This window comes from Syngnathus floridae, chromosome 22, assembly GCF_059516105.1.
Source record: "Syngnathus floridae isolate MCC-2025c chromosome 22, RoL_Sflo_1.0, whole genome shotgun sequence".
Lineage (NCBI taxonomy): Eukaryota > Metazoa > Chordata > Actinopteri > Syngnathiformes > Syngnathidae > Syngnathus > Syngnathus floridae.
In genome coordinates, this window is record NC_142434.1 from 201,481 (window position 1) to 225,915 (window position 24,435).

A 24,435-nucleotide genomic window follows, 5' to 3' on the forward strand; every position below is an offset into this window, starting at 1 on the left:
GTCGACAAGTTCAATGAAACGATCACCAAACAACTCGTTCGTTTCTGAAAATAACTTTCATTTTTACTGCCACATTTTCTGTCTTATGGGGGTACGCAAAATTGGCTCTTTTTTTTATATATATATACATATGGGAACCGGCATGGCAATAAAAACAAAAACTGCAGTTCACCCGTGCATATTGGCAAATTTACCTAGTTGTTTTTTTTTTCTTTCCTTGGAAACATCCCTCTTGTTTTTCATCGGTTTTTTTTTTCCTTTGAACACAATGCCCCGCTTCCTTGTGTTTTCTTCCCGCTTTTCACAATGTTCTCGTTTGACGGGAACGTCTGCGTCGGACACTTCTGTGGAAATACGGTAGCTTCCCGCTCAAAGTAGCCAAGTCATTTCCCAGGCGGGATGCCGGCCGGCGCCGTCGGTTCACCCGCGCTGCTTGGCCATGTGGCGGCGGACGCTTTGAGCCATGTGCTCCTTGTCCTTCAAACGGTTGTAGTAGTCCACCAGGAGTCCGTCGGGACCCAGCAGGTAGATGAGGATGGAGTGGTCCAGCAGGTAGTCGCCGTCCTGGTCCGGCGGGCCGCGGCTGGCGTAGACACGGTAGTGGCGGCCCGCCTCCTGCACCTCCTCCGACGTGCCGGTCAGGCCCATCTGGCGGTTGACACATATTGCAGCTTGACAAGGAAGCACAAAGATATCCTTTGACACATTCGATTTTTTTCCCCTTGCCTCAAATTTTGGAGACTTTTAAAAGACATTTTGTCAAGGACTTGCTCACTTTGATCTGAATTTCACCAGTCCGACGCAAACTTGAAGCTGCGTCACGACTTGGCAACGCACACGCTGAACTTGCCGCATGAAATAAACAAGTGACATCTTTCCTCAGAAAATAAAAATGTCAATTCTTTCGCAACGGCTGTATTCCACAATCGTGTCGCATCCGGCGTCTTTTGGTGGAGCAGCCCAAACTCTTGATGCGGTCAATTCGCCGCGGGTCGCCTGGGCACGGTTGCGACTTACCATTCGAGGGTGAAAGTCTTTAACGTAGCGGGCCAGCGCTTCCACGTGGTCGCGCTCGGGGTCGACGGTGATGAAGAGCGGCTGCACGGGCGGCAGCGAGGCGTCGGCGTCCAGCTCGGTCACCACGGCGCTCATCTTGTCCAGCTCGTCGGGGCAAATGTCGGGGCAGCGCGTGAAGCCAAAGTAGAGCAGCACCCAGCGGCCCAGGAAGTCTCGCTTGGTGCGGCGCTGCCCGCGGTGGTCCACCAAGCTAAAGTCGCCCTGACCCAGCGCCGCCCGCCGCAGCTGCTCGGCGCGCGTCCGCTGCTCTTCCCGCCGCTTCTCGGCGTCCGCCAGCGCCCACGCCGCCAGGAGCCCGCCGCCCAGGAGCAGCGACACCGCCACGCGCGTCCTCAGCTTCAGCTTGGCCGGCGAGCGTTTGCCTTGCGACAAGAGGCGGGCGGGGGGCTGCTGCGTGGCGAGAACATTACGCCGAGCCTCGCGCAACGTCCTGGTCGGCCCCAAACTTGCACGGAGATCCGCCGCAAGGCCCCTGAGCGCCAATAACATCCTGAGCACAAGGAAAGGTGTGGCATTTTTCAAATGTGTCCATCATTACAACTGGAGCGTTTTCAAATGAATGCTCCAATGACGCACGCAGCAGACTCAACTAACAAAATGGAATCCAGACAATCCTTCTGGATTTGTCACCAGTTTACTTCAAAATCCCAGCGCAACTATTGAACGACTAATCGACAGCTAGACGATTTTTAAATTCATCGACAAGTGTTGAGCGAGCTTGAAATTTCGCCAGCATTTTTGGCTCTCCGCAGCAAACACTGTCTGGTTTGTCAAGTTAAATTGTATTTTGGCACCCACCGCAGACTACCTAGTACATTCAATAGAAAACGAATTGGACTACATGCTCTCACTGTCACGGCTTAAATTCGACATGCGAAGATTCGAGTTCGGGACGTTCCCGAAGTCGAAACTTACTTGGTGTCACTTCCACGAACGGCCACTTGCGGCAAAAGAAAAAGATCAAGGATAAGGAAAAGGACGTCCTCGTTGACCGGTTGCTGCCATGAGCACGTTAGCTACAATCTACTTCTTCTGTGTCTAACGGCGGTTGGCAATCAGATTTTTACGGAGCATTACCGCCACCATCTGGACTGGAGTGTGGTTCAAGAGTCGCTAATGATGAAGATGAAGACGACACTACTTCTTGCTCGCGCTAAGTTGCAGCCAACAACCTGCCTATATGCGCGTTAGCACTACCTACCGGACTGGAATGGCACGTCTCTCCAAAATATAGACATATAATATGAATTATGCGTTGAAGGACGTTGCCTATTCCTTCATACAAAGCTAGTCCGCCTGTCCAAATTTGCCACGGCTTATGCGGTCCACGGAAGCGGAGGACCCGGCCTTCGAACTGGCCTCGGAGGGCGTAGCCTCGTTGAGGGTCCGAGGACGGACGCGCAGGGTGTCCTATTTCGCAGCTCCAACTGCGCAGTCGCCCCGCCCCTTCCGCGTCCTCGTTCCCCATTTCGACTGAGCCCCGATGCCAAAGCCTATTATCACACTGACGATTTGACCAAAATAAGGGGAAAGTGGCGACGTTCGGTATAAAATTCCTGTTTCAGCGCCAAAACTACTCCATCAGCGGCCCCCGGTTAAAGCAGCAACCGGTGCCGCCGTGTTTGGTGACGCAGGTTCAACATCGCGGCGCAAACCCGTGACGTAACACATCCGCCGGTGCGCCCCCGAACACCCTGTACACTTTAGTACTCAGTGTACACTTGACCGAGTAGGGAGGGCAGATACGGTGACAAAAGCAGAAAGTTGATTCTTTTCATTGGGCTTCACGGACGTATCGATGCCAACATGAGCTCGTTTGCCGGTCGAATGAAGGAATATCCGAACATTTCTCTGGATTGCTTCGACCGTGACAATTTGCACGCACGCGCCTACTTCTTGTCGCACTGTCACAAAGGTGAGGGAGGTCGTCTCGTCGGCAGCTCGCACGCCTGCCTGCCTGCCTGCCTGCGTGGCTGCCTGCCTGCCTGCGTGGCTGCCTGCCTGCCTGCCGCTCGCCTGGGCGATCGAAAAGCAAAAGCGCGAAACCTTTCTTTGTCTGCGCCATCAGATCACATGAGAGGGATTAAAGCTCCCAAACTGAAGCGAAGACTGCGCTCGAGGTGATTCCAATGTACAAGAGCGCTCGCTCCTTTGCTCCTTCCCAGGGAGGAAGCAGAGCAGAGGAGAGATGATGCTGAAGTGGTGACCTAGAAGCAAGACTTGAGTATTTGCCCCTCGCAAGTAGCCCATCGGTGGAACACCAAATGTGGGCGGGCAAAAGTGCAGCGCGCACGGAACACTCGATGGAATAGAGCCCGACGTGCACATTTGATCACAAACTCGTACCCACCCAAAACACAATTCCGCTCTAATGTGGGGGTTGACTTGCTGTGCTGTTTTTCAGCAGTCGAGTCAAACTGTACTGCTCGCCGGTGACCAAAGAACTTCTGCTGAGCAGCCGCAAGCACCTCTTCTGGGAGCAGTACATTGTAAGACGTGCAGTTACGTGCGCCATCTTTTGTGCTCATGGCTCTTTCAAGTAGCCATTCTTCTCAAGTGCCGCGCAAAAGTACGAGCGGTTCTTCAAACATCGACCAAACTTATTTATTTTATCTTGAGGTTCCCTTGGAGCTGGAGAGCCCCACTCAGATTTCGCTGGTGGACGAGGCGTCAGGAGAGGTGAGATGTGCGGCCTTGCGTTTCTTGCCCGCCAACTCTCGCAAAACGTGAAATGTGCCGGCGTGCAGAGCGAGGAGCTGGTGGTGACGCTGCTCCCCGCCGGACACTGTCCCGGATCCGTCATGTAAGTCACGATGGCCAGAAGAGCTTGGAAACCCGCCGATGATGCCGCCGCCGCCTTCTTCAGGTTCCTGTTTGAAGGCCGCCGTGGAAACGTGTTGTACACGGGAGACTTTAGGCTGGCCCTGGGAGACGTCGCCAGGATGGAACATCTGCATTCGGGCGGCAGGGTGAAGGACATCCGGAGCGTGTACGTGGACTCCACCTTCTTTGACCCGCGCTTCTACCAGATTCCTTCCCGGGTAAACGCAAAACCGAAGCGTCCAAACATATCTGGCCTATATTTGGCTTCATACAAAAAAAAGAACGGTTTTCTAATTTTCCACGTGAACGCGTCGGCATGACATTTGGGAAAAACAAGGGAAAGCTGAGCCTCAGCCAGCGCTTGGCTTGCGTGTGCAGGAGACGTGCGTGAGCGCGATCGTGCGGCTGGTGGGCGAGTGGGTCGCCCGCAGCGCCCTGCACGTAGTTTGGCTAAACTGCAAGGCGGCCTACGGCTACGAGTACTTGTTCACCAGGCTGGGCCAGGAGTTCAACACGCGGGTAAACACACGCCCCTCAAAGACACACGAACGCACGCACGCACGCACGCACGCGCACGCACGCACGCACGCACGCACGCACGCACGCACGCACGCACGCACGCACGCACGCACGCACGCACACACACACACACACACACACACACACACACACACACACACACACACACACACACACACACACACACACATTGTGCCTTAGCGTCTTACCGCCCTCAGGTGCACGTGGACAACCTCCTGATGTTCCGGAGGATGCCGGAGATCCTGAGCTACGTGACCCGCGAGCGCCGGACGCAGATTCACGCCTGCCGACACCGGAAGGTGACGCCGCAAAGCCGTGCGCGCGCGCGCGCCTCAAGGACAGCGCGGCTCAAAGTTTGTTTTGGGCTAGAGCCAACAGTACGTCCACGGCAACCGGCTGCCGTGCGCCTGCGGCACTAGCGCCGACCTGCGTGTGCTCAGCATCAAGCCGTCCACCATGTGGTTCGGGGAGAGGACGCACGCCGGCGACGTGGTCATCAAGTAAGGCCCCTGCTGGCCATCAGCCTGTTCGTCCGTCCGTCCGTCCGTCCTCTCGCTCACGCTCTTCTCCTTTTTGCTGGTCGGGGAACAACGCCTTCCGAGCCTGCTTTAGCTTCCACTCATCCTACTGCGAGGTCAGTGAGGTCACACCTGGCTGGCCCATGGAATTTCAATTTCACAAGATGTCACAGTCACGTGGCTAATTCTGCCCCCCCCCCCCCCTCCTTATCAGGTCAAAGACTTCCTGTCCTACCTGCAGCCCGTGCAGGTCTTCCCCAACGTGGTCCCCATGGGGAGCACCCTCGCCGAGGTCACGCGCATGTGAGTGGTAAAGCCCACAAAACCTCCTCACGTGGCAAAAGTGGCAAAATGTTCCTTCCTTCCGTCCGTCCGTCCGGCCGGCAGGCTCCAGATGACGTGCAGGAAGCGGCCGCGGGATGACTTGGCTTACAAACCGCTGGGCCTGCTCAAACGCCGCCGCCGCCGCCGCCGCCACCTCGCCACACTGACAACGGCGGCGCCTGATGGTGAGACGCACCACAAAAAAAAAACACAGCCACACGTGCTAAGATGCTGCGCAGAAAGCCAAAATGTGCGCAACGTAGGTGCACGTCTCAATGGTGCGTCACGCACGTAAAAGACACACATCACAGACATGCCACAGACACTTAACTCAAAGACGCGTCACAGCGACACACGCCTCAAATAGCACATCGCAACACAAACCCACCTCCAAGCCTTGAAGACAACTTCCTTCACACTCGTCTTTGTCTCAGCAGATCCAGACAGCGACGACGACCTCTTTGATGGCCTGGCGGCGGCTTTGCCGAAGAAGCTGCCACGGACGAGTCGGCATCACCCCGACGGTGCATCCGTGTTGAGCTTCCCGTTAGCGCTAGCGTGTGCTAATCACTCCTGGCTTTTTGACAGAGCACAGTGCGCCCCAGGCCGCGCCCCAGGCCGCGCCCCACGCCACCCCCGAGGAAGACTCACCCTGGCTCGTCGCACGCGACCGCAGCGACATCAACAACTTCATGGACTGCACCGAGTCCAACGACGATGACGACAGCGAGGAGGACGAGCAAAGCGACCGAGACCAGACTAAATGGCTGGGTCAAACGGGAAGCCCCTGCGGCGAGCCACCCAAATGGGAGGACTTCTTCACCGTGGACAGCCAGAACAACCTCAATGGCCAAGGGCAGGCCCGTCGCCCCCTTAGCCCTGCACTCTCCGGGCCGTCGAGCGAGCCGGAAGACGACGTCGCCGCCGCCGCCGCCGCCTTCTCTCTCTCGCTGTCCGCCTCGGCTTCCGATCATTCTTGGCAGAAGTGCGACGCTTCGGAAGCGGACGAGCCGCCTCCCTCCTCGCAGTCCTCGTCCGATTTTGACGTGGCGTGCACGCCCGACTCCAAAAGGCCCACGTCCGAGCAGCTGGCGCGCCTCTACAGGAAGTTGGCCGACGGAGACGACCTTTCTTGTCCTGACTGAAAGACGGCTGGCTGGATGGCTGGCTGGATGGCTGGCTGGCTGGCTGGCTGGCTGGCTGGCTGCCACACAATAAAGCTTTTTCTTCTTTCTTTCTTTCTTTTAATCGCTCACTGAACCAACACATGCTTGTTGGAAAATAAATAAATGCGACAAACAACATAGCTCAACTGAAAAGAAATGTCACTAAGCTGCCACTCAAAGATGTGCAACGTACGCGGGATGTATGCACAAGTTCGCGAGTGCAAGAAGGGAGGAAAAAATGGGGCATTCTAGCTTCATCTGCAGGAAAGGCGCGGCGCCATGTTCATTGAATGAGCACCCAGCAGAGGGCGCCCTCGCCCTCTCACTGCACTCGGCTCGCAGGTTGCGCTCGTTCGGCACAAACATCGGGGGTCGACCTCGTTTTCAACTTGCTCCAATGTTTGTTATGTACTTGATGACTTTTTGCTCCTTTTAATGCCAAACTATCAGACACATCAGTCATCGTTGAGCAAAGCGCACGTTCGCCTTGGCGGTGACATTTTCCGCATCATTAGCCGTCTGTCGGCGGCACATTGGACATCCGTTTTCTGCAGGAGGTCGGTCCAATTAGGAAGGAAGCCAAGCGTGCCGCACTGCCGCACTGCCGCCTCGCCTCGGCGCCATCAATCAGCCAATCAATCAGCCACTCCGATGACTCCTCCCATCAACGAGCACACACACACGGGGGACGGACGGATGGACGGACGGACGGACGGACGGACGACGCTTTGTACAAGACACCGAGCAGCGCCATGACAAAGGGAGAGCGTATGGGCGAGGCAAGCCGTTAGCGATAGCATAAGTGCTGAGTCACCTCTCAAGTTGACCTTTGCCCCGGCGGCTGTCATCTGGCCGCCTACTTTCAACTCATTTCAATTTGCACCAACGTTTGCTTGGCTTCCTACGCCGGGCCCCGTATCCTAATTGCCTCGGTCCTTTTTCGAACCAAAAGACCGTTTCTCGAACGCGCCTCCGTTGACCTTCTTTCCATTGACCGAGCGGAAGAAAAAAAAGACCCGACGGAAGATAGCGACGTAACGCCGTTGTCTACCAAATGTCAAAGACGACAGACAATGTTTGGCGGGAGGCTCTGCAACAGCCAGAAAAATAGAGAACCCATTTACATTGCTCGCCAACATCTTTGAGATGAAAAAAAAGCCACCGCAATCAGCGAGCAACGTTGCTGTCGAGTATTTGGGCTGAAAGCCTGAAATCAAATCAAAAGTCCTCCCCGGGATGTTTTGGGCCCGGCGTTGTCGTTAAACGGGGCGGGCGATTTTCAAGCATTGTGATGGATCCTGCGGGAAATTGCCGACGCCAGCTCATTTGGGGGCGCACGGTGATGCATGGTGAAGCTGTTGCCTTGACAACCAGCCACCACACTTATCAGGAAAGGACACTTTTTGTCTCTTCCCGGAGCGGAAGAAGGCATTTGGGAACGCTAACCGTGTGCCCCCGGCCCTCCCTCCCTCCCTCCTTACTTGCTATATTGATACCTCCTTCGCAGCTTATACTTGCTTGGCGCTTGCATTCCTCCTCCTCCATCTGCTGGTGTTTGGGCGACCGAGCGGTCACCGAGCGGTCACCGAGGAGCACGGCCAGCCGGGCGAGAGGCTGTCAGGGAGAAGGCGGCGGAACAAGCACAGGATTAGCCGGCACCCTAAACCGCCCGAGCCGAGCCGAGCCACCTTCCAAACGCGTGCGGGAGCGCTTACCGAGCTTTTGGCCTCCTGGCGTGGGCTCCGGCGCACGCACGCACGCCCACCCGCCCTCTGGCAGTCACTTTGTTTCCAGCTGTGGTCCAGTCCACTGTTAGCCTCCTAGCAAGTTGCATGGCGGCATTTTCCCTGTGGAACCTCTCAAGCCACAGTGGCACACCTGTGCTCGTTAAGTGACACAACAGCAACATGGCAACATTTGCATTTATTGGCCAATCGGAAGGCAGAAAAGCACAGCCCAGGAAGTCACCTATTACTTGCTTCCAAAAACACAAAAAGAATCTACTACATCCTGTTTCCTCCACTTCACAGTCTTCAACAAGAATTCACATTTTCACACTTTCCATTGATACTTCTTTCTTCACCACATTTTTGGCCTGCAAAGCCCTGACGGCATTCTGAAGGATCAGCAAAGTCGTGACGACCATTGGAAATAAATGTGCCCGCGCACACACACGCGCGCAAACAAAAGCTGTTCCGTTCCGGTGGATGTTTTCGTGGAGTTGGTCAGAACCTTCCTTTCCTTTCCTTTCCTTTCCTTTCCTTTCCTTTCCTTTCCTTTCCTTTCCTTTCCTTTCCTTTCCTTTCCTTTCCTTTCCTTTCCTTTCCTTTCCTTTCCTTTCCTTTCCTTTCCTTTGGGAGAGATCGGGTAGGTGGGACTTGGATGGGGCGAGGGTTCCAGGATCTTTTTTTTTTTTTTACCCCCCCACAAAGTCAAGAAAACGAGTTCTCACAAAAAAGGCATGCTGCGGCCGATCTGTTCGGAGCCCAACTGATGACAAAACCTGCTATCTGACATTAGCGTCACTCACGTGACTGTCAGCCACTCGCCGCTAACGGCTGCCCGCTTGCTTTTGTTCTCTCCGGGTGCGGCCGGTAAGTGAGAAAGAATCAATCGCACGAGTCCTTTCGAGTGGTTAAGCTGCAAGCGAGACGTCGCCCGGCGGAGAGCGGCGGACGGGGGCGGGACCTTTGCGCAGCCACTGGTAGAAGTGTCGCCGGTGGAGGCGGTGCCAGCGCACGTTGCCCTTCACGATCTCCAGCGCCCGGGGCATGGCGGGGCCCGCCCCCTCTCCACTGGATCGGATGAACTCCTTTAACTGCGGGCAAAGAGGTGGAAGGGAGGTTGCCGTTAAGGAGCGACGAGGAGTGCGGCGCGGCGCGGCGCAAACGTGCGCCGCTACCTCGTCCAGCTCCTTCTCTGTGTTGAGGAACTCGGTGACGCCGGTGATCAGCTTGGAGTTCATGAAGAGCGCCTCACCGTACCTGAGAAGCCGGACACGCCGGTCACACCAGGGGTCGTGCGCAGCCGCGGCTCGGTCGTGGCTCACCTGGCGTCCAGGACGTCCCACTTGTCGCGGAAGAAGCGCCACGCCAAGTTGCGGCCTCGAGGGTTGCGGCCCACGTGGATGATGACGTCGATGGCGTCCTGCTCGGCCACCAGCTCCGACGTCAGCGACAAGTTGAGCAACCTGGCAAACGGCGCGCGGGCTCAGACGTGCGCGGTGTGCCGCCGGCTTCCGCTTTTGCCGCCCGTGTCCGAGCTGGTGCTCGAAACTCGCCGCTCGGACACTGGGAAAAATGGATGTCGGCCCGCCCGACCGCACCTGTTGAGCAGGAAGGCGTTATCGGAGCAGGTGAGCGCCTCCAACAGGATCTTTTTCTCGGAGACGGCGTTTGACGAGTGGAACTTCATCCAGATGAACTCCCAGACGTCTTCGTCCATCAGACTCACGCCCGTGCAGTAGACCACGTCGCGAATGTTGGGCGGGATCCTGCACGCACGCACGCACTCACTTTCCTGCTTGTGCTTCACTTCATGTGGCAGCTGACTTGAGTCACATCATGCTTAAGTGACAATGTAGGTCAACCGCACGCACGCACGCACGCACGCACGCACTTGTCGCGTTATTGGTCATTCAGGCCTGAGATGGAGCGCGTGCGAGTCTTTTATCCACTCTGATGAGTAACTTTCACTGGCACGCACGCACGCTCCAGCCAGCCAGCGCGGCCGTTAGGAAGTCGATGTCTGCGGCCATTTTCTCGAGGGCCGCCCCTCACAAATGTGCGCGTACCCGTTCTTGTTGCTGGAGATCCAGTCCGAGATGTACGCCACGGCCTGTCGGTGGCACTGCTTGTTTCCGAAGCTACACGCTAACATGATTAGCTCCCGCTGCAGCTCCCTGCACACACCAGCAGTGCGTGTGCGTGGCAATGTATTTAGAGAGTGTGTGTGTGTGTGTGTGTGTGTGTGTGTTACTCAGTCTGGTAAGCCGCTTGCAGGACGCCGCCTTCGCCATTAACAGCGTTGCTGGGCCAGCCCATCTGATGGTAGCGCGTTGCCACTTGCTTCAGCACATAGTCCTGCAACCACACACGCGAGATGAGTCGCCACGGCGGGCTGGCAAACGCGCCCACGTGCGCCTTACGCTGAAGAGGTTGTAATCGTCAGTGCGGTCGAGCAGCTTGTCCAGCTGGTAGAGCGCCCGGCTGGCGGCGTGCCAGGGCAGGAAGGACGCCTCCTCGGGCAGGTAGGCCATCAGCTGTAGCGGCACGCCCTGCGGGAGGTAACCCGCCCTGCGCCGCCACACATGCGCCTTTCTGTGCTTATCGTGCTGCGTGGGCATGTTTGCGCGCCAGTGGGTCCATCCTCACCTGGCCAGGTTAAAGGCGTCGTCGATGAGCCCGGCGCGGTTGGCGACAGAGATGACCTGTATCGCACGCAACGTAGGTCGTCACGCGCTCACTCTGTCTGGCAAAGCCCTCGCTGGCTGGCTGGCTGGCTGGCTGGCGGGCTGGCGGGCTGGCGGGCTGGCGGGCTGGCTGGCTGGCTGGCCGTCTGACCGTCTGACCGTCTGACCGTCTGCCCGCCTGCCCGCCTGCCCGCCTGCCCGCCCGCCCGCCTGCCTCACTGTTCATTACCTGCGGGTCAGCGTGCAGCTGCTCAATCAGCAGCTTCCAGTTTTGGAGGTCATAGTTGACGCGGAAGTAGCCCGTCTGGTTGATGTTGCCCAGCAACCAGGTTTTGTCGTCCATCTCGCTCATCGCGTGAGTTTCTGGGGCGCCGCCCGAGAGCCAAAGGACGGAAGGGCGACAATTAGACGGACGGGGTGCGACGGGCCCACGGGTGGATGGGCTCGCTCGAGCACCTGTCTTATTGTGGATCCAGATGAGCGTCTCCGAAGACACCCGGGAGCCGTTTCCCACGGCAACTGTCAAGGGCACCTGCCACTGGAAACTACGAACGCAAACAAACACGTCGTGTCAAAAAGGACACCATTTGGAGTGGAAACGTCCAGCTGTCAATCAAGTAGGAGACAGCGCTGCGCTTGCACCTGCTGTTGCCCCGCCCGCCGTCCTGTCCGTAGAGGAAGTGCTCCTGGCTGACGCTGATGTAACGCGTGGCCAGCTGCCCCGCCGGGTTCTTGCTGACGGTGACCACGGGGTAGCCCATTTGCAGAGTCCACCTGTCCATCACGGCGCCGACGTCGATGTCCCGCCCTTCGGAGCGCATGGCCTGAACGCGACACAAAATCACCCGGGGGCCACGTCGCCAACGCGACCAGCCGGAATAACAAAAGGGGGGTCGCAAACCTCAGACAGTTTCTTCCAGAGGTCGTCGCGCGCCGCGTTGCCGTACATGTGACTCAGCAGATAATCCTGGACGCAAACAAGTCAAAGATAAAGTCAGAGACAAAGTCAAAGTTTTCCCAGGCGCCGAGGTCATGTGGCGTGGCGTGGCGTGGCGTGCAGCCGCTGCGTCAGCACTTCCTGCCTTACTCACGTTCAGTCCTTTCCGGAAGAGTCTCTGTCCCATCACGTTGGCCAGCATACGGATCAGCGCCGCCCCCTACGGGACGCGCAAATAAAGGCGACGGTCGAGCCGAGCAATAAATAACCACGGCAGGCGGTCGGTCGGTCGGTCGGTCGGTCTCTTTGCGTGGTGTACTTTTTTGTATGCGATCCAGTCGAAGACGCGGTCGATGTCGGCGGCGTCCCGCACCTCCTGCGAGATGGGGTGAGAGGAGCTCAGGCCGTCCAGCAGCATTACCTCGTGGAGGACGTCCGTCAGGAAGCGTTGCTTCTCCTGCCGGCGCAAAGGAAAGCTCATCCTCACGTGTGCACACATGGATCTGGAGCGAGCGCCGTTCGTCTCGGGCCCCATCCCAGAGCGCGTGGCGTGGCGTGGCGTGGCGGGGCCCCGGCTAATTAGCGCTTACAGTCCAGCTTTCCTACTAATGAATGTCACGCTTAATCAGCCACGGTACATCTTTTTTTTTTTCTTTCTTTCTTCCTCCCCCATTTTACTTTTTCACTGCTAATGAACTTAATGAACAGCAACTTTTTTTCATCGAGAACGTCGAGCGGGATCATCGGCCTAATTCAAAGATGTCGCGGATTGACTTTTAATGAACCTAGTCTGACTCGGCTCATTTTTTAGCCAGATGATGTCAAATGAAAATGTGCGCTCGCGGCAAGTACCTGTTGTCAATCCCAGATTTCATTTCATTCGGTTCCTGTTGATCAACTAACACCTGGACGCAGCCCGTCGGCACATATGACGCAATTAGCCGTCGTTAGCCGGACAAGAGCGCTCGATGGCGAAGAAGGCTAATTAGCCCGGACGGCAGATGGCCTTGGCGGATGACTGTTTCCTGGAGCGGCAGCCTTCCTCTTTGACCTTGGCGAGCGCCGACCGACATTGACCGTACGAGCAAAATCCTGACGCAGACGTTTCGAGCTAGGCAATGCTTGCAAACGGAAGGACGCCCGCCCGCCCGCCCGCCCGCCCGCCGTCAGTAGCCGGACTCACCATGTTCCACTTGGGGAAGAGGAAGTCGGTGCCCACGTACTCAAAGTAGTGGGCGAAGCCTTCCTTCAGCCACACGTCCTCCCACCACAGCGGCGTCACCAGGTCGCCGAACCACTGGCGGGTGGGCGACAACGGTCAACTGACCCGGCCATCCCGTGAGAGCCCTTTGCGTGGGTGGAAATTGCAAGCAAGCGCCTTTGTGGCCATCTCACCTGGTGGCAGATCTCGTGGACGACCACCATGGTCAGCTCCATCTGGTAGGACGCCGACGAGACTTGGGCGTCCAGGAGGATCTTCTGCTCCACAAAGACGCTCAGGCCCCAGTTCTCCATGGCGGCGTACGGGTGCTTGGGCACCGCCAGCAAGTCTGCGTGCGTGCGTGCGTGCGTTGGGCAAAGAGCAAAAAAAAAAAAACATTTCAGCTAATATAAACGGTTGCCACGGAAACAGTCAAGAGGTCCAAAAATCGCGAGACGGCATTATTTTCTTAGCACGGTGCCGACGGCTCGGCCGCGTTCGCCAGAGGCTGCTATGCAAATGAACTTTGAGGCGGAATATGCAAATGAGACATTAAAGAAATGACACGTTGAAATTGAAGTGAGAGCGATGGTTTGGTTTTAGCGCAGTGGCGCCCGCCTGAGCTCGCCAGCACACAAGCCAGATCTACTTTGAGAGCGCGCAGCTGGACGCACACGCTGACATGGACCACTAAATAAAGAAAGACACATCCACATCACGCGGATGCACCCGCGCACCCACACGTGGTGAGGCAGAAAAGAGCGTCCATCTTGATTTTTGCAGGCAACTTCTTTCTTTGCTCGTCTTGCCCTTTTGCGCAGCGGCCGATTCAAGTTGACGTGTGCGCAATTAGCGGATTAGGGCGTGAACGTGTGCGGCTGGTGCGAGCCCCGGAGCCACCTCATTACGTTAATGCGCTGCTTGGGCGGCCGCAGGCGCGGAAGCGGGACGGCAATTAGTCCTCATCTCATCAGCTTGAGGCTGAGGCGGAGTCCCGCGGCTGCCGGATGGCCGGCGTGCGTGCGTGCGTGCGTGCGTGCGTGTGAGCGTGTACATGGCAACTAACGTGCATGCGGCATCTTTCCAATTGCTTCTTGTTTGTTCCTTTGTTTACGTACGTGCAAGAAACTGCAGAGCAGAGACATGCACGCGCACGCCAGCGCGCACGCACGCATCACAGAGACATCACCACGGCGCGACGGACCGTCACTGATCGCATTGTAAAAGTTGAGAAGCTTTTCTCTGGGTTGACACGGGAAGGGAAAAGTCGCTTTCCGGCTCGCCGTCCGGCAAAGCCGGCCCGAAATGAGCGCGAGCGAACTCGACGTCACGCAGCAAATGCTTTTGACGCGTCCTAATTTCAGCGGCGCGCATGTTCGCACGCACGTGCGCATGCACGCTCTCATTTATGGCTGTGCAGCCCGATGTACGGGTGTGACCGCGCTTCAGCCGCTTGCAAGCGTGGCTTACGGTTGCCAAGGTAACCGCTGCATATGTCACCGGGGTCACCTTGACGACCCGGGCGCTCGCTCACTGACAAGCTACAACAACTCGCGGGTGTCCTAACCGTATCCGCCGAGTACGGTTGCTATGGAAACACCAGTTCCCAAGCTCGACGCAAGCGTCCGTACGGCAGCCGCAGAAAGGGTTACGTCCTTCTCCGGTCGTTGTTGCGGTTGCCACGGTAACTTGCGGCGGGCATTCGGTGTCGCATCTCTCGCTTCCGACGACGATGATGATGACGACATCATCTAGCAAGCCTCTCAGAGGAGGAGAGGTGGGGGTCAACTTTCACCAGGGTCACAATATTAGGAACAGCAGAGCAGCAGGGCGCTTGTGTAACTTCTCACAAAGTCAAGTGGACTCGTTGTGACTTGAGAGCAGCACGCAGACAGCTGACTGGCCCCGAGCTCTCCCCGTGCCCGCTGCGTGCGTGAGCGCACGCCTGTCGCATAGCGCAAGCGCGCTTCGCTCAAGTCCATCTGTTGTGCTGCGTCGGCCCGAGGCGCCGCACAAGGCCCGCGGACAAAGACAGAAAAGCGCACATGGTGTATAGGTGCACGTGTGCGTGCGCATGTGTGAGCCCGGAGGCTTGGCCATGCGGGCGGGCGGGCGGGCGGGCGGCCCGCTTCCCAGATGGAGGCACAACTAACTCCACGCAACTCAGCAGTCCAATCAGGCGCGAGGGTGGATCACCTGAGCCTCCGCATTCCCGCTCGGGCGCAAAGGAACTCCTCGTCGCTTCTCAATCGGCTTTGAAAATCAAGTGGGCAGTCAAGTAACGACGTGACTTGCGAGCGAGTTACTTTGTAACCTGACAGATGTGTCAAATTGACAGCCGCCGTCACCGGCGAGGCAGCGTCCGGGCTCGCTATTGGACCAGCCCTACGTGGGGCGGGACTAAGCTTGGTCGGCCGCAACAGAGCTATCCAGCCGTAAAACCAGACAATTTCCCCCCTGGCGGGAAATACGTTTGCCACAGCATGTTGCCAAGCTACCCCCCCCCCCTCTGAACTGCTGAGTGCTTTGACATAAGCATGATGAAAAGGGGGCCGTTTATTTGGAGGACTCGGGGGAGCGGCGCGGGCCGAGCCACAACAGATGGCGCCCGGCGGCTCGGGGACCTCTGCTACGCGCCAGAAAAGGAGGAGGGAACGTCGCGAAGCGTCGTCAACGCGGCCGCCACGGGCGCAAACATCTGCCGGATGAGGACGAAGGCCACCGGAGCGTGCTTACCGAGTTTGGGCAGCGCGTAGGCCACCTTGAAGAAGTCCTGGTAGAAGGCCAGAAGACGCTTGGTGATGTGAAGCGCGTAGTCGCCCGCACCGCTGGCTATGGCGTCCGGTCGGGCCAACAAACGGATCTGGGGGAGGGAAAAGCACAACGTCATCATCTTCACGCTCGCCATCCAATATCAGCATTTTGTGCGCGCGTTGGGGGGGGAATAGATCCCAAAAAGCAAAAGCAGCACAAAGGCGTCCCATCGGAGCGCCACCGACGGGCCGCAGCTGGCGCCGCGGGGCGTACGCTAACGCGACGCAGCTGCGCGTAGGGATGCCAGGAAGTGACCCGTGTCCACTTCCTGGAGGAGGAATTGGATGACGACATCTCTCCGGGTAGTCCAACTGACGCCAAGCACACCTTTCACCCTCAGACATGCGGGCATAAACGTGGACAGGCCTATTTCTTCGACGGGATCCCCGTTCAGATCCCCAAAAACGGACGGATCAAATAAGACTGTAGTTGAAAGTTGTCTTTTCACCCATCGCCACCAGATGGCAGACATTGCGCAAACGTCCCCCGCGGCGGCATCAAAGCGGGCCGTCGGCGCGACTCACCGTCACTCCGCCTTCCGTGCTGGTCTCCCTGGATGCAAAGTCGCACACGGCCCAAGCCAGGTAGTAGGTGGACATGGGCGGCGTGCGCGCAAAGCGCCGCGTGGTCCAGCCGTCCTCCCCGGCGGCGGGGTCCTCCAGCGCCGGCATGTTGCTCAGCGAAGTGTAGCGAGCGTGGTGACGCAGGCTGAGCGAGAAGGTGGCCTTGAAGGCCGGCTCGTCGAAGCACGGGAAGGCCTTGCGGGCGTGCGTCGGGCTGAACTGGGTCACCGCCAGGTACCTGAGCGGCGCAAGCAGACTTTTGTCGGGCCGGCCGCGCTCGGAAACGGAAGACTCGCTGGCGCTCGAGCGTTTGCGTACCGTCTCTGGCCGCCGAGGCCGTAGGAGCTCCTGAAGAATCCCAGCAGCTCGTCCTCGATGGCGGCCTCGAAGGTGACGTCCAGGCGGTACGTCCTGGAAGCTCTCAGCTCCCGGTGCAGGACCAGCACCAGCATCTGATTGGCCGGGAAGGCAAAGTGGCGCTGGACGCGGATGGCTCCGCCCCCCGGCCGCTTGGCCGTCACCGCCACGCTCGACACCTGCGGCCGCCGCAGCAAAGCTTGGGAGCTGAACCTTGACGAGCAATGAGAAACTTTTCCGGCCAAAAGCGTCGCGACCTTCCGCATGTGGCCAAACCTCGGCCAGCTTCTCTGGGCCAACATTCAAAGCTACTCTCGGGACCGAAATCTTATTCTGCGACCGTAAGCCTCTCTCGAGTCTTGGCTCAGGACTCCAGCTACATTCTCTGAGGACCCTCCTGACGGGCGAGGCCAACGGCGCCTCGCCGCCGACACGCCAACCTCAACATCAACCTAACGAAGGCCAACAAATGCGGAATGAGCAGCACCAAAAGAAAGTTGCCTTGCAGGAGAACGCGTGCGTGCGCGAGCGAGCGAGCGAGCGCGGGCTGCGGTCCGATTGGAACCGTGTCAAGCACAGAGGTCAGCGAGTGGGGCCTTCGAGACGGCAGGCAGAAGCGGGATGCGGCGTGCGTACCTCCAGTCTGTCGGCGTGCAGCACAATGAACCTGGTGGCTTTGAGGCACTCCACGTCGATGCCGACGTCACCCGAGAAGGTGAAGTTGTCCATGTGGACGGCCACGTTGAGGTCGTAGTGGCGCGGCCTGACGGCGTCGGGCAGCCGGCTCCTCCTCCACGGCTCCTCCTCGGCCGCCGACACCCGCTCCCCCCTGCCGCCGCTCGGCCTGTCGGTGCCCGGCGGCCCCCCGGCCTCCTCGTCTCCCCCGCACTCCTGGAAGCGAACGGCCAGCGCCACGGCAACGGCGGCCACGGCCACCAGCGTCACCACAGACAGCGCAAAGGCGGCGACGAGCCGCTTGTGGACGCTGGCCGGACGCTGGCCGCCGACCACGCGCGGACGCCCTCCCGTCACGGACGCCGCCCACTGCTCGGACATCCTGCGCCCGCTGGGCGTGATGCCCGACGTCAGGTCACGGGGGCCCATGAGGGGGAACTTTGCTGCCACGGGCCGAGGTCTGAGAAGGAAGAAGAAGAAGAAGAAGAGGAGGAAGAGAAGGAGGAGGAACTCACTCCTGGAAGCCAGCGTTGAATGCAAAGCAGTCTCCAAATAAGACGGCTCCCATATGCAAATGAGCCGCAGCTCACTTTGGCTCACTTGTCACGCGCCGCCCGTGTAAGCGCTACATTTGGCTACGAGCGCAATGCTACTTGACACAACCAGAGGCGGTGAGCACGCCGTTCCTTTGCTTTTTGCTTCAAATGTTTTTCTCCAGCCTTCGCGCGCATCCGCGCTTCGCTAATTGGTGATCGGAAGCCGATGGGCCGATCGCTTCCGTCCAGTCGCTGACTTTGCCGAGTCTGCCAGAACAAGCTGACGGGTCCTTCTTGGGTTTTTTTTTTTTGTTTCTCCCCAAATTGCTCCCTTTCTTTTTTTCCCTTCCTTACGAGGTTTAAGAGCCGAGCTGAGCCGAGCCGAGCCGACGAGACTCACGTCACGCAGCAAGTCCGCTCAGCCGGAAGGCACAAAGCATCTCGAGCACGGCACGGCGGCGGACGGCTCCACGGCGGACATCAAATGCAGGCTGAGAAGGTTCCGCTCCTCCGCTGAGGCGACCGGCCGGCTGCTTTATGTTGCCGCTGAACAAAGTCCAAGCATGCCGTGCGCTGTGTAACGTGGCACGGCGTCTGAAAATGTTGTCGTCAACTTGTCAGCTTGCCGCCGCCGCCGCTGCTGCTGCTGCTGCTCCTGCTGCTGCGCTCACATCCTCGTGCGGGAGGATGAAGATGAAGAGGAGGAGGAGAACAAGGAGAAGGAGGGGGGGCCGGGTGAGGCAGCTGGGCCTCACGCACGTGCGCGCGCGAGCGAGCGAGCGAGCGAGCAGGCCGCTTGCTCAGCTCGAAGCATATTTCGAAGGTGAAGCTTTCCACGTTAGCCAACAGAGACGGAGGCCATGTGACGCCGCGCACGCCACGAAGCAGACGTCGGGATGCAGCTCACCTGCTGTCACATGACCTCTGCCTGCGGTCACCCGTTTGAGCAAACTGCCGGCTGGGTGATTCTGGACGAGCGGTGAAAGGAAAAAGTTCAACTCGGGCACTTTCCGGTGCGTGAACTCAACGGACCGGCGTGGTCGACACTTTGCTCGCTTCCTCGTGCCAATCGACATGAACTGAGCCGTGAACAAAACAGCAAAGTGAACTTCCGTAAAGCAGCAATTGACAAAGCGGCGAGGCCCGCATTGAGCATGGTGAGGAGCAACTGGCTCCAAGTGACAATCCAGCAAGTGGTGGCTCTGCAAATTGCCTGTGCCACACCGACAAGCTCCAGCAACCTCCCTCGGTGGCCACAGAGCATCTGGAGCTGCGTCCCAAACACACTTGGCTCACCATCAACACACACACACACACACACACGCACACACGCACACACGCACACACACACACACCTGCTGCCGTTACTACGACAACTAGCGTGATGGCCAAACACAAGTGGATGGCTGCTTGTGTCACCATGGCAACGACAACAATGCCTCTCTCTCTCAAAGTGCATTCGTCTTGGATCTATTGGCGCTTCTCTTTACACCTCAGCAAAAGTGACGGATGCGGCAACTAACATGCAACCTCTGCAGGTACAGGTGCACCATCGCACGCACGCACGCACGCACAAGCACACTCGGAGGTGTACACACAAAGCAATTCAAGTTATTGTCATCTGGCTGCTGGAATAAAAGCATTTGTTTTGCTTTCCCTGGCGGAGGTTTCAAGCCACGAAAGCCCAACGGCGGCAGGAAAAGCAATCAAAGCAATAAAAGCCGGAAATGAGTTCGCGGAGCACACGTAAGTAAACGTTCCGGAGGGACGCCGCGCTGTCGCTAACTCGCTTCGCGTTGCTTGTGCGTGAGACTGTTGGTCACCGAGGGCGCGAGTGACACGCTTTGGTTGCCCGTGCAAGTGCATGTGTTTCAGTGCCAGTGCAGTTTTCGGGGTGTTCATGCCTCATTTGAGATGGAGAATAAAACATTGTCAGTAAGCAAACAACTTGATGGATAGCTGCTATTATCAGACAACAACCTTGCCCTGTGTGTGGGGGGGAGGGCGGGGCGGGGCGGGGGCACACGTGCGTGTATCCAAGTGTGTCAGACCTGCCTCATTCTACCACTGCAAGTCTGCCTTTCTTCAGCTGCAGATCTCGCGCGCGCGCGCGCGCATGTGCGTGTGTGTGTGTGTGTTGCACTGACTTGAAGATCCCGGAGGCCCCGCAGCAGGTGTTCTGGCTCAGTGGTCCCAAGATCAGCCATGTTGATCTCCGGAGCTACACGTGACATTGCAAAAGGATGAAAAACGCCCAGACACAACCAGATATGCACATTGACAGGCAAAGGCAAAGGCAAAGGCAAAGGCAAAGGCAAAGGCAAAGCCAAAGCCAAAGATTGACGACAAAACAGTCCCGAACAACACACCTGACGCAAACGATCAGGACGCTTTCAGGTTTGTGCTGATAGCTGATCGGAGGCAGCGGCCCGTGACCCACTCGATCGAGCACTTGCTTTCATTTCATTTCGCGTGCGGCGAAAAAACCTTCCCGAGAATTGTCCCTCCACCCCAAGAAGAAGTGCGTGCTTTTGCTCTCACCAACTTGTCCGGCCGACTCGCTGGTGCAGGCCAAAAGGGCAGGAAGTGAGCGGCGAGCGCTGCTGCTGCCACCTGCTGCTGCCACCTGCTGGCTGACAAGTGGCGGCGCGCGGGCACCAGCCGCATTCCATCTGTTCACGCGGAACGGTGACGTCACCACGCCTCCTCCCTCGAATCGACCCGACCGACCGACCGACCGACTTGTTCTTCCCATGTACGCTACTCGTCCATTCTTAATAAAATGAAAGGAAAGACACAATTCGCACGACACCACAGTACTTGTTTACTACCGTTTGGTTGCTCGTCACGGCACGGGCGCCAGTCGAAATACTGCAGGCGAGACACTTTGGGATACACTTTAATGTTGTTCACTTGTAAAAACGTTCCAAGACACAGTTGGATGGCTTTGCGCTGAATATGATAGGAGTGGCTGCAGCGAGAGAGAGAGAGCAAACATCTCGCCGGTAAAAGGTGGCCCCGTCCGTCCGTCCGTCCGTCCGACCGACCGTCCGTCCGTCCGTCCGACAGTCCGTCCGTCAGTCCGTCAGTCAGTAAGCCTTCATGGCGACGGAAGAGGCTCCGGCCTGCTCGTGGCGTTTGATCTGGTGGTTCATCAGGAGGGTGATCAGCAGGCCCAGGAGCTAAACGCCGTCGGTCGACACACAGCGCCAGGGTTAGAAGGTCACCTGGCTGGGCCCTGGCTGGGCCCTGGCTGGGCCCTGGCTGGGCCCTGGCTGGGCCCTGGCGCAGGCGAGCCAATCAACTCACCGCGGTGACGGCAAAGGCGAACAGGAAGCCGATGATGATGTTGAAGATTAAGTCGGTGTAGGTGATGATGACCTCGCTGCAGGACTGTGTGCGAGGAAGGCCAGCTGTTAATAAGGCCTCGCTCAGGCGGGCGGGAGCGTCTAACAAACGGCGGCCCGGTGGGGGAGGAGTTGCCCGGCTCGGGGCTCAAAATGGCCCACTTGCCCTTTGTTGTCAGCCGTGGGTCATTTTGTGTTGTCACACCACACCGCCCCTTCAATTTGGTGTCCAATTGAGTGTTTTCTGAATTGGCGTCAGGGCAAGGTGAGCGGGGCTTCTTCGCGTGTGGCGTGTGTGTGTGTGTGTGTGTGTGCGGTCTTACTTGCTGGTAGATCCGGTCGGGGCCGGTGGTTCCCTGCGGACAAAACAGCGTCGCTCAGCAATGGGCTCGTGAGCACGCTTGGTGCGGCGGCGGCGGCGGCTACCTGAGGTCTGGCTTGGCATCCGGTATGGCCAAAGATGCCGTAACCTCCAAAGCTGTCCAGTCCGGGTCTGCACTTGCACGTGCTGGGAATGTCTTCACCCCAGTCGCTGGCGCTCACCACGCCGCAGCACTGAGCCTGAGTTGCGCACACACACACACACACACACACACACACGCGCTTTGGCTTTTTGCCGAGTCTTCTCTTTGAGCGTGCGGTTGTCTCACGGCCTCCTGCAGCTGCTCAAGCAGGGTGCGTAAAGCTTTCTCCGCCATGAAGGGCTCGACGACCTCGGCCGAGCTGCTGCGGAGGATCTGCCGCACCTTTGACGACGCAACGTTTACACTCAGCGCTACGTGTGATTTTGTTTAGGAACGTGTGCGCATGAGCCGACCTTGTTCCTGAGGACCACCCCCACGATGCCAAAGACCAGCATGATGATCATCCCCGCCACCATGAAGCCGGCAAACTGATGACAGAAGGAAGGCGTGAGTGGCGTCCCGCGACTCGTGACGTGCGGCCACGTACTATCTTGAGGGCGAGCGCCTTCTCCGAGATCCCCGCGTAGATCCCCAAACAGGAAATGGCCAGGACGCCGATGGCAAACGCCCACAGCCAGCCCAGGCCCGGTGCGCCCAACGCCGACAGCTGCCGCCACATTTGAAGAAATCAAATCAGGGCCAGCCGCGTTGATATTCTTCCCGCATTTAACGTGTATGATCTAACCCAAAAAAATCCATCTTTTCTTTTTCCAGGGTGCACTTTGGGAAATCCCCGACAGCGCGAGACAGCGAGAGACACCGAGACAGCGAGAGACACCGAGAGAGAGAGAGAGCGAGAGAGAGCGAGAGACAGCGAGAGACAGCGAGACAGAGAGAGACAGAGAGAGAGAGAGAGAGACGCAGGTGAAGAAATCCACATTGGCACACATGTTTTCCATCAACACAGGAGCAGCGCAAGCAAGCAAACAGGATGTTTTTCTTCTCCCTCCCGATGACGCCATTTCCCGACACGGCCTTCACAAGCGTTCCAGGAAATTTGACACCTTCCGCCGCTGCCCTTACCGCACCAAATGAAGGTGCCTACGCGGTCGCTCAGCTGTACCGCGGGCACGGCCGTCGGAAGCCACGTCGCCGCTCGGGAAGCCACTCACCTGCGCACTGTAGATGCTGGTCTTCACCGCCGCAAAGATCAGCAGACATCCGACGATCTAACAAAGAAGAAAGAGCAGAGGCACACGGTGGCGAGTTACTAAACGCCAGCCAGCGCACGCACGCACGCATGTACGGCCTTCAGTCGGGGGTCGTGACCCGTCAAAGCACGTTTCGGTTGGACTTGACTCGCGTCGGCCGAGCCGGCGGGCGAGACCCGTCCCGCCGGCGGGCGAGATCCGTCCCGCCGGCGGGCGAGATCCGTCCTGCAGGCTCGCCTTATGGAAGGGCCGTAAATGGAAACTACTTTTAAAGCAGAAGCGTACCTTTAAAGTACAAATCGCCCCCTCGGGGCTCAGCCCTGCCCATGGCAACCGACAACGCGCCTTCTAAGAGGAAGGAGGAGGAAGAGAACATCGAAAAAAGTAGTAGTAGAAGAGAGCAGGTGTGGGTGGTGGTGGTGGTGGCGGCGGGAAGGAGGAAGTGAAAATTAGAAAAAGAACAAGTAGGGGGGAAGAAGGAGGAGGAGGAGGAGGGCGAAGAGAAAGTTAGAAAAAGAAGAAGTCGAAGAGAGCATGCGTTGGGCGGGCAGGCGGGCTTTCTGTTTCACCCTTTCGGGGTAAACGAAACCAAAGACGACCCCAGCTCAACTTGGTGCCTTTTGCTTTTTTTTTCCTTCTGTCCTCGAGTGGAAGCATACTCAAGTTCATCGTTGCGTGTGTTCTTACGCAATCAGCTCCATTGTTTGGGAAAGCTGTTTTCCTAAAAAGGAGGTGCACAAACTCAGCATTTGCTGGCTTTTGCCAATTTGAAAAGCAGTTGCGTGACTAAAAGTTGAATTCTTGTGGAAAACTAAATCTCGTCATCCACGGAGCAGATACGTATGTCCACCTCTGGCGGGGGAACAAGGAAAAAACAACTTTTGGAAGAGCCAATGGTCGCTGTCGTATGGGGGGAAAAAAACAACTGTGGAGACTTTTCCATTGACTTGTCCAGTCCACACACCTGGTTGAAGTTTTGGTTACAATATCAAACAAAAACCATCAATGTCGTTTTATTTTTTCTTCTAAAGACGTTTTGGCTTGTTTTCCCACGAGTGTGATCTGAGAAAAGAGTTGTACTTACAGCAAAGACGACATTGAAGAAGACAAAAAGGCATTTGAGGCAGCCGTTAACTTTCCCCATCTTGTCTTGTCGGTGCTTGCGTGCGTCGATTTGATGAGGTGCAGCTTGTCGGAGTGGAAAAAGATGCATCCGCACGAGCTACCCCGCCCAGAGACCACCCCCACGCGCTCCAAACAGCGCGCGCTCCAAACAGCGCGCGCGCACACACGCACTTGTGTCCAACTCATTCTTGGATGTCATTTGGAGTGAAAACTCAAGAAACGTTGACCCCTCAAAGTTGAAAAGGGTCTTGCGTCACTTTGGAGGAATGTACATCCTGGCAGTCAAAACGTTCCTGCCTCCGGGTCGGCTCGGCACGGTCTTCAGCAACGGGCGCGGGCGGGCGGGCGGCGAATGGAGAGAGGCCCTGTAAGAGAGAGGCTGACGGCCAGAGGAGGCGCTGTCGCT

General features: G+C 57.7%; 4 protein-coding genes across 10 annotated transcripts; 1 reads left to right on the forward strand and 3 right to left on the reverse strand.

The window, feature by feature from the left end:
• Positions 1–37: 37 nt before the first annotated feature.
• Positions 38–2,688, reverse strand: sco2 (synthesis of cytochrome C oxidase 2). Of its 2 annotated transcripts, none has more exons than XM_088367343.1 (3): positions 2,279–2,688; positions 1,018–1,567; positions 38–648 (listed from the first exon to the last, which is right to left on the reverse strand). In XM_088367343.1, exons 2-3 carry the CDS (start codon positions 1,564–1,566, stop codon positions 421–423), a joined length of 777 nt encoding a protein of 258 aa, XP_088223469.1. In that variant the 5' UTR covers position 1,567; positions 2,279–2,688; the 3' UTR covers positions 38–420. The 2 variants fall into 2 exon arrangements, with proteins under 2 accessions (XP_088223469.1, XP_088223467.1); XM_088367341.1 differs by lacking the exon at positions 2,279–2,688 and adding an exon at positions 1,993–2,261.
• Positions 2,599–6,588, forward strand: dclre1c (DNA cross-link repair 1C, PSO2 homolog (S. cerevisiae)). 4 transcript variants are annotated; one of them, XM_088367211.1, is made up of 14 exons: positions 2,606–2,992; positions 3,146–3,197; positions 3,485–3,566; positions 3,697–3,756; positions 3,825–3,880; positions 3,944–4,118; positions 4,279–4,419; positions 4,638–4,739; positions 4,810–4,940; positions 5,020–5,074; positions 5,173–5,261; positions 5,346–5,467; positions 5,717–5,806; positions 5,871–6,588. In XM_088367211.1, exons 1-14 carry the CDS (start codon positions 2,884–2,886, stop codon positions 6,425–6,427), a joined length of 1,821 nt encoding a protein of 606 aa, XP_088223337.1. In that variant the 5' UTR covers positions 2,606–2,883; the 3' UTR covers positions 6,428–6,588. The 4 variants fall into 4 exon arrangements, with proteins under 4 accessions (XP_088223338.1, XP_088223337.1, XP_088223335.1 ...); XM_088367209.1 differs by having other exon boundaries at positions 2,608–2,992; positions 3,482–3,566; XM_088367210.1 differs by having other exon boundaries at positions 2,619–2,992; positions 3,482–3,566; positions 5,720–5,806.
• Positions 6,589–8,352: 1,764 nt separating this feature from the next.
• LOC148378956 (thyrotropin-releasing hormone-degrading ectoenzyme-like) lies at positions 8,353–20,712 on the reverse strand. 3 transcript variants are annotated; one of them, XM_088367172.1, is made up of 22 exons: positions 20,484–20,570; positions 20,090–20,163; positions 17,368–17,866; positions 16,693–16,910; positions 16,336–16,612; positions 15,734–15,860; positions 13,192–13,346; positions 12,980–13,093; positions 12,116–12,253; positions 11,951–12,016; positions 11,761–11,826; positions 11,502–11,683; positions 11,316–11,404; positions 11,089–11,222; positions 10,822–10,877; positions 10,596–10,743; positions 10,427–10,530; positions 10,242–10,349; positions 9,774–9,941; positions 9,498–9,638; positions 9,351–9,432; positions 8,353–9,266 (listed from the first exon to the last, which is right to left on the reverse strand). In XM_088367172.1, exons 3-22 carry the CDS (start codon positions 17,833–17,835, stop codon positions 9,084–9,086), a joined length of 3,024 nt encoding a protein of 1,007 aa, XP_088223298.1. In that variant the 5' UTR covers positions 17,836–17,866; positions 20,090–20,163; positions 20,484–20,570; the 3' UTR covers positions 8,353–9,083. The 3 variants fall into 3 exon arrangements, with proteins under 3 accessions (XP_088223298.1, XP_088223299.1, XP_088223300.1); XM_088367173.1 differs by lacking the exon at positions 17,368–17,866 and having other exon boundaries at positions 20,484–20,712; XM_088367174.1 differs by lacking the exon at positions 17,368–17,866 and having other exon boundaries at positions 20,312–20,530.
• A 113-nt stretch (positions 20,713–20,825) lies between these two features.
• LOC148378957 (tetraspanin-8-like) lies at positions 20,826–24,246 on the reverse strand. The gene is made up of 9 exons (XM_088367338.1): positions 23,989–24,246; positions 22,866–22,922; positions 22,241–22,360; positions 22,107–22,181; positions 21,940–22,035; positions 21,716–21,850; positions 21,613–21,645; positions 21,252–21,335; positions 20,826–21,124 (listed from the first exon to the last, which is right to left on the reverse strand). The coding sequence occupies exons 1-9, from the start codon at positions 24,115–24,117 to the stop codon at positions 21,032–21,034; spliced, it is 822 nt and encodes a 273-aa protein (XP_088223464.1). The 5' UTR covers positions 24,118–24,246; the 3' UTR covers positions 20,826–21,031.
• Positions 24,247–24,435: the final 189 nt, after the last annotated feature.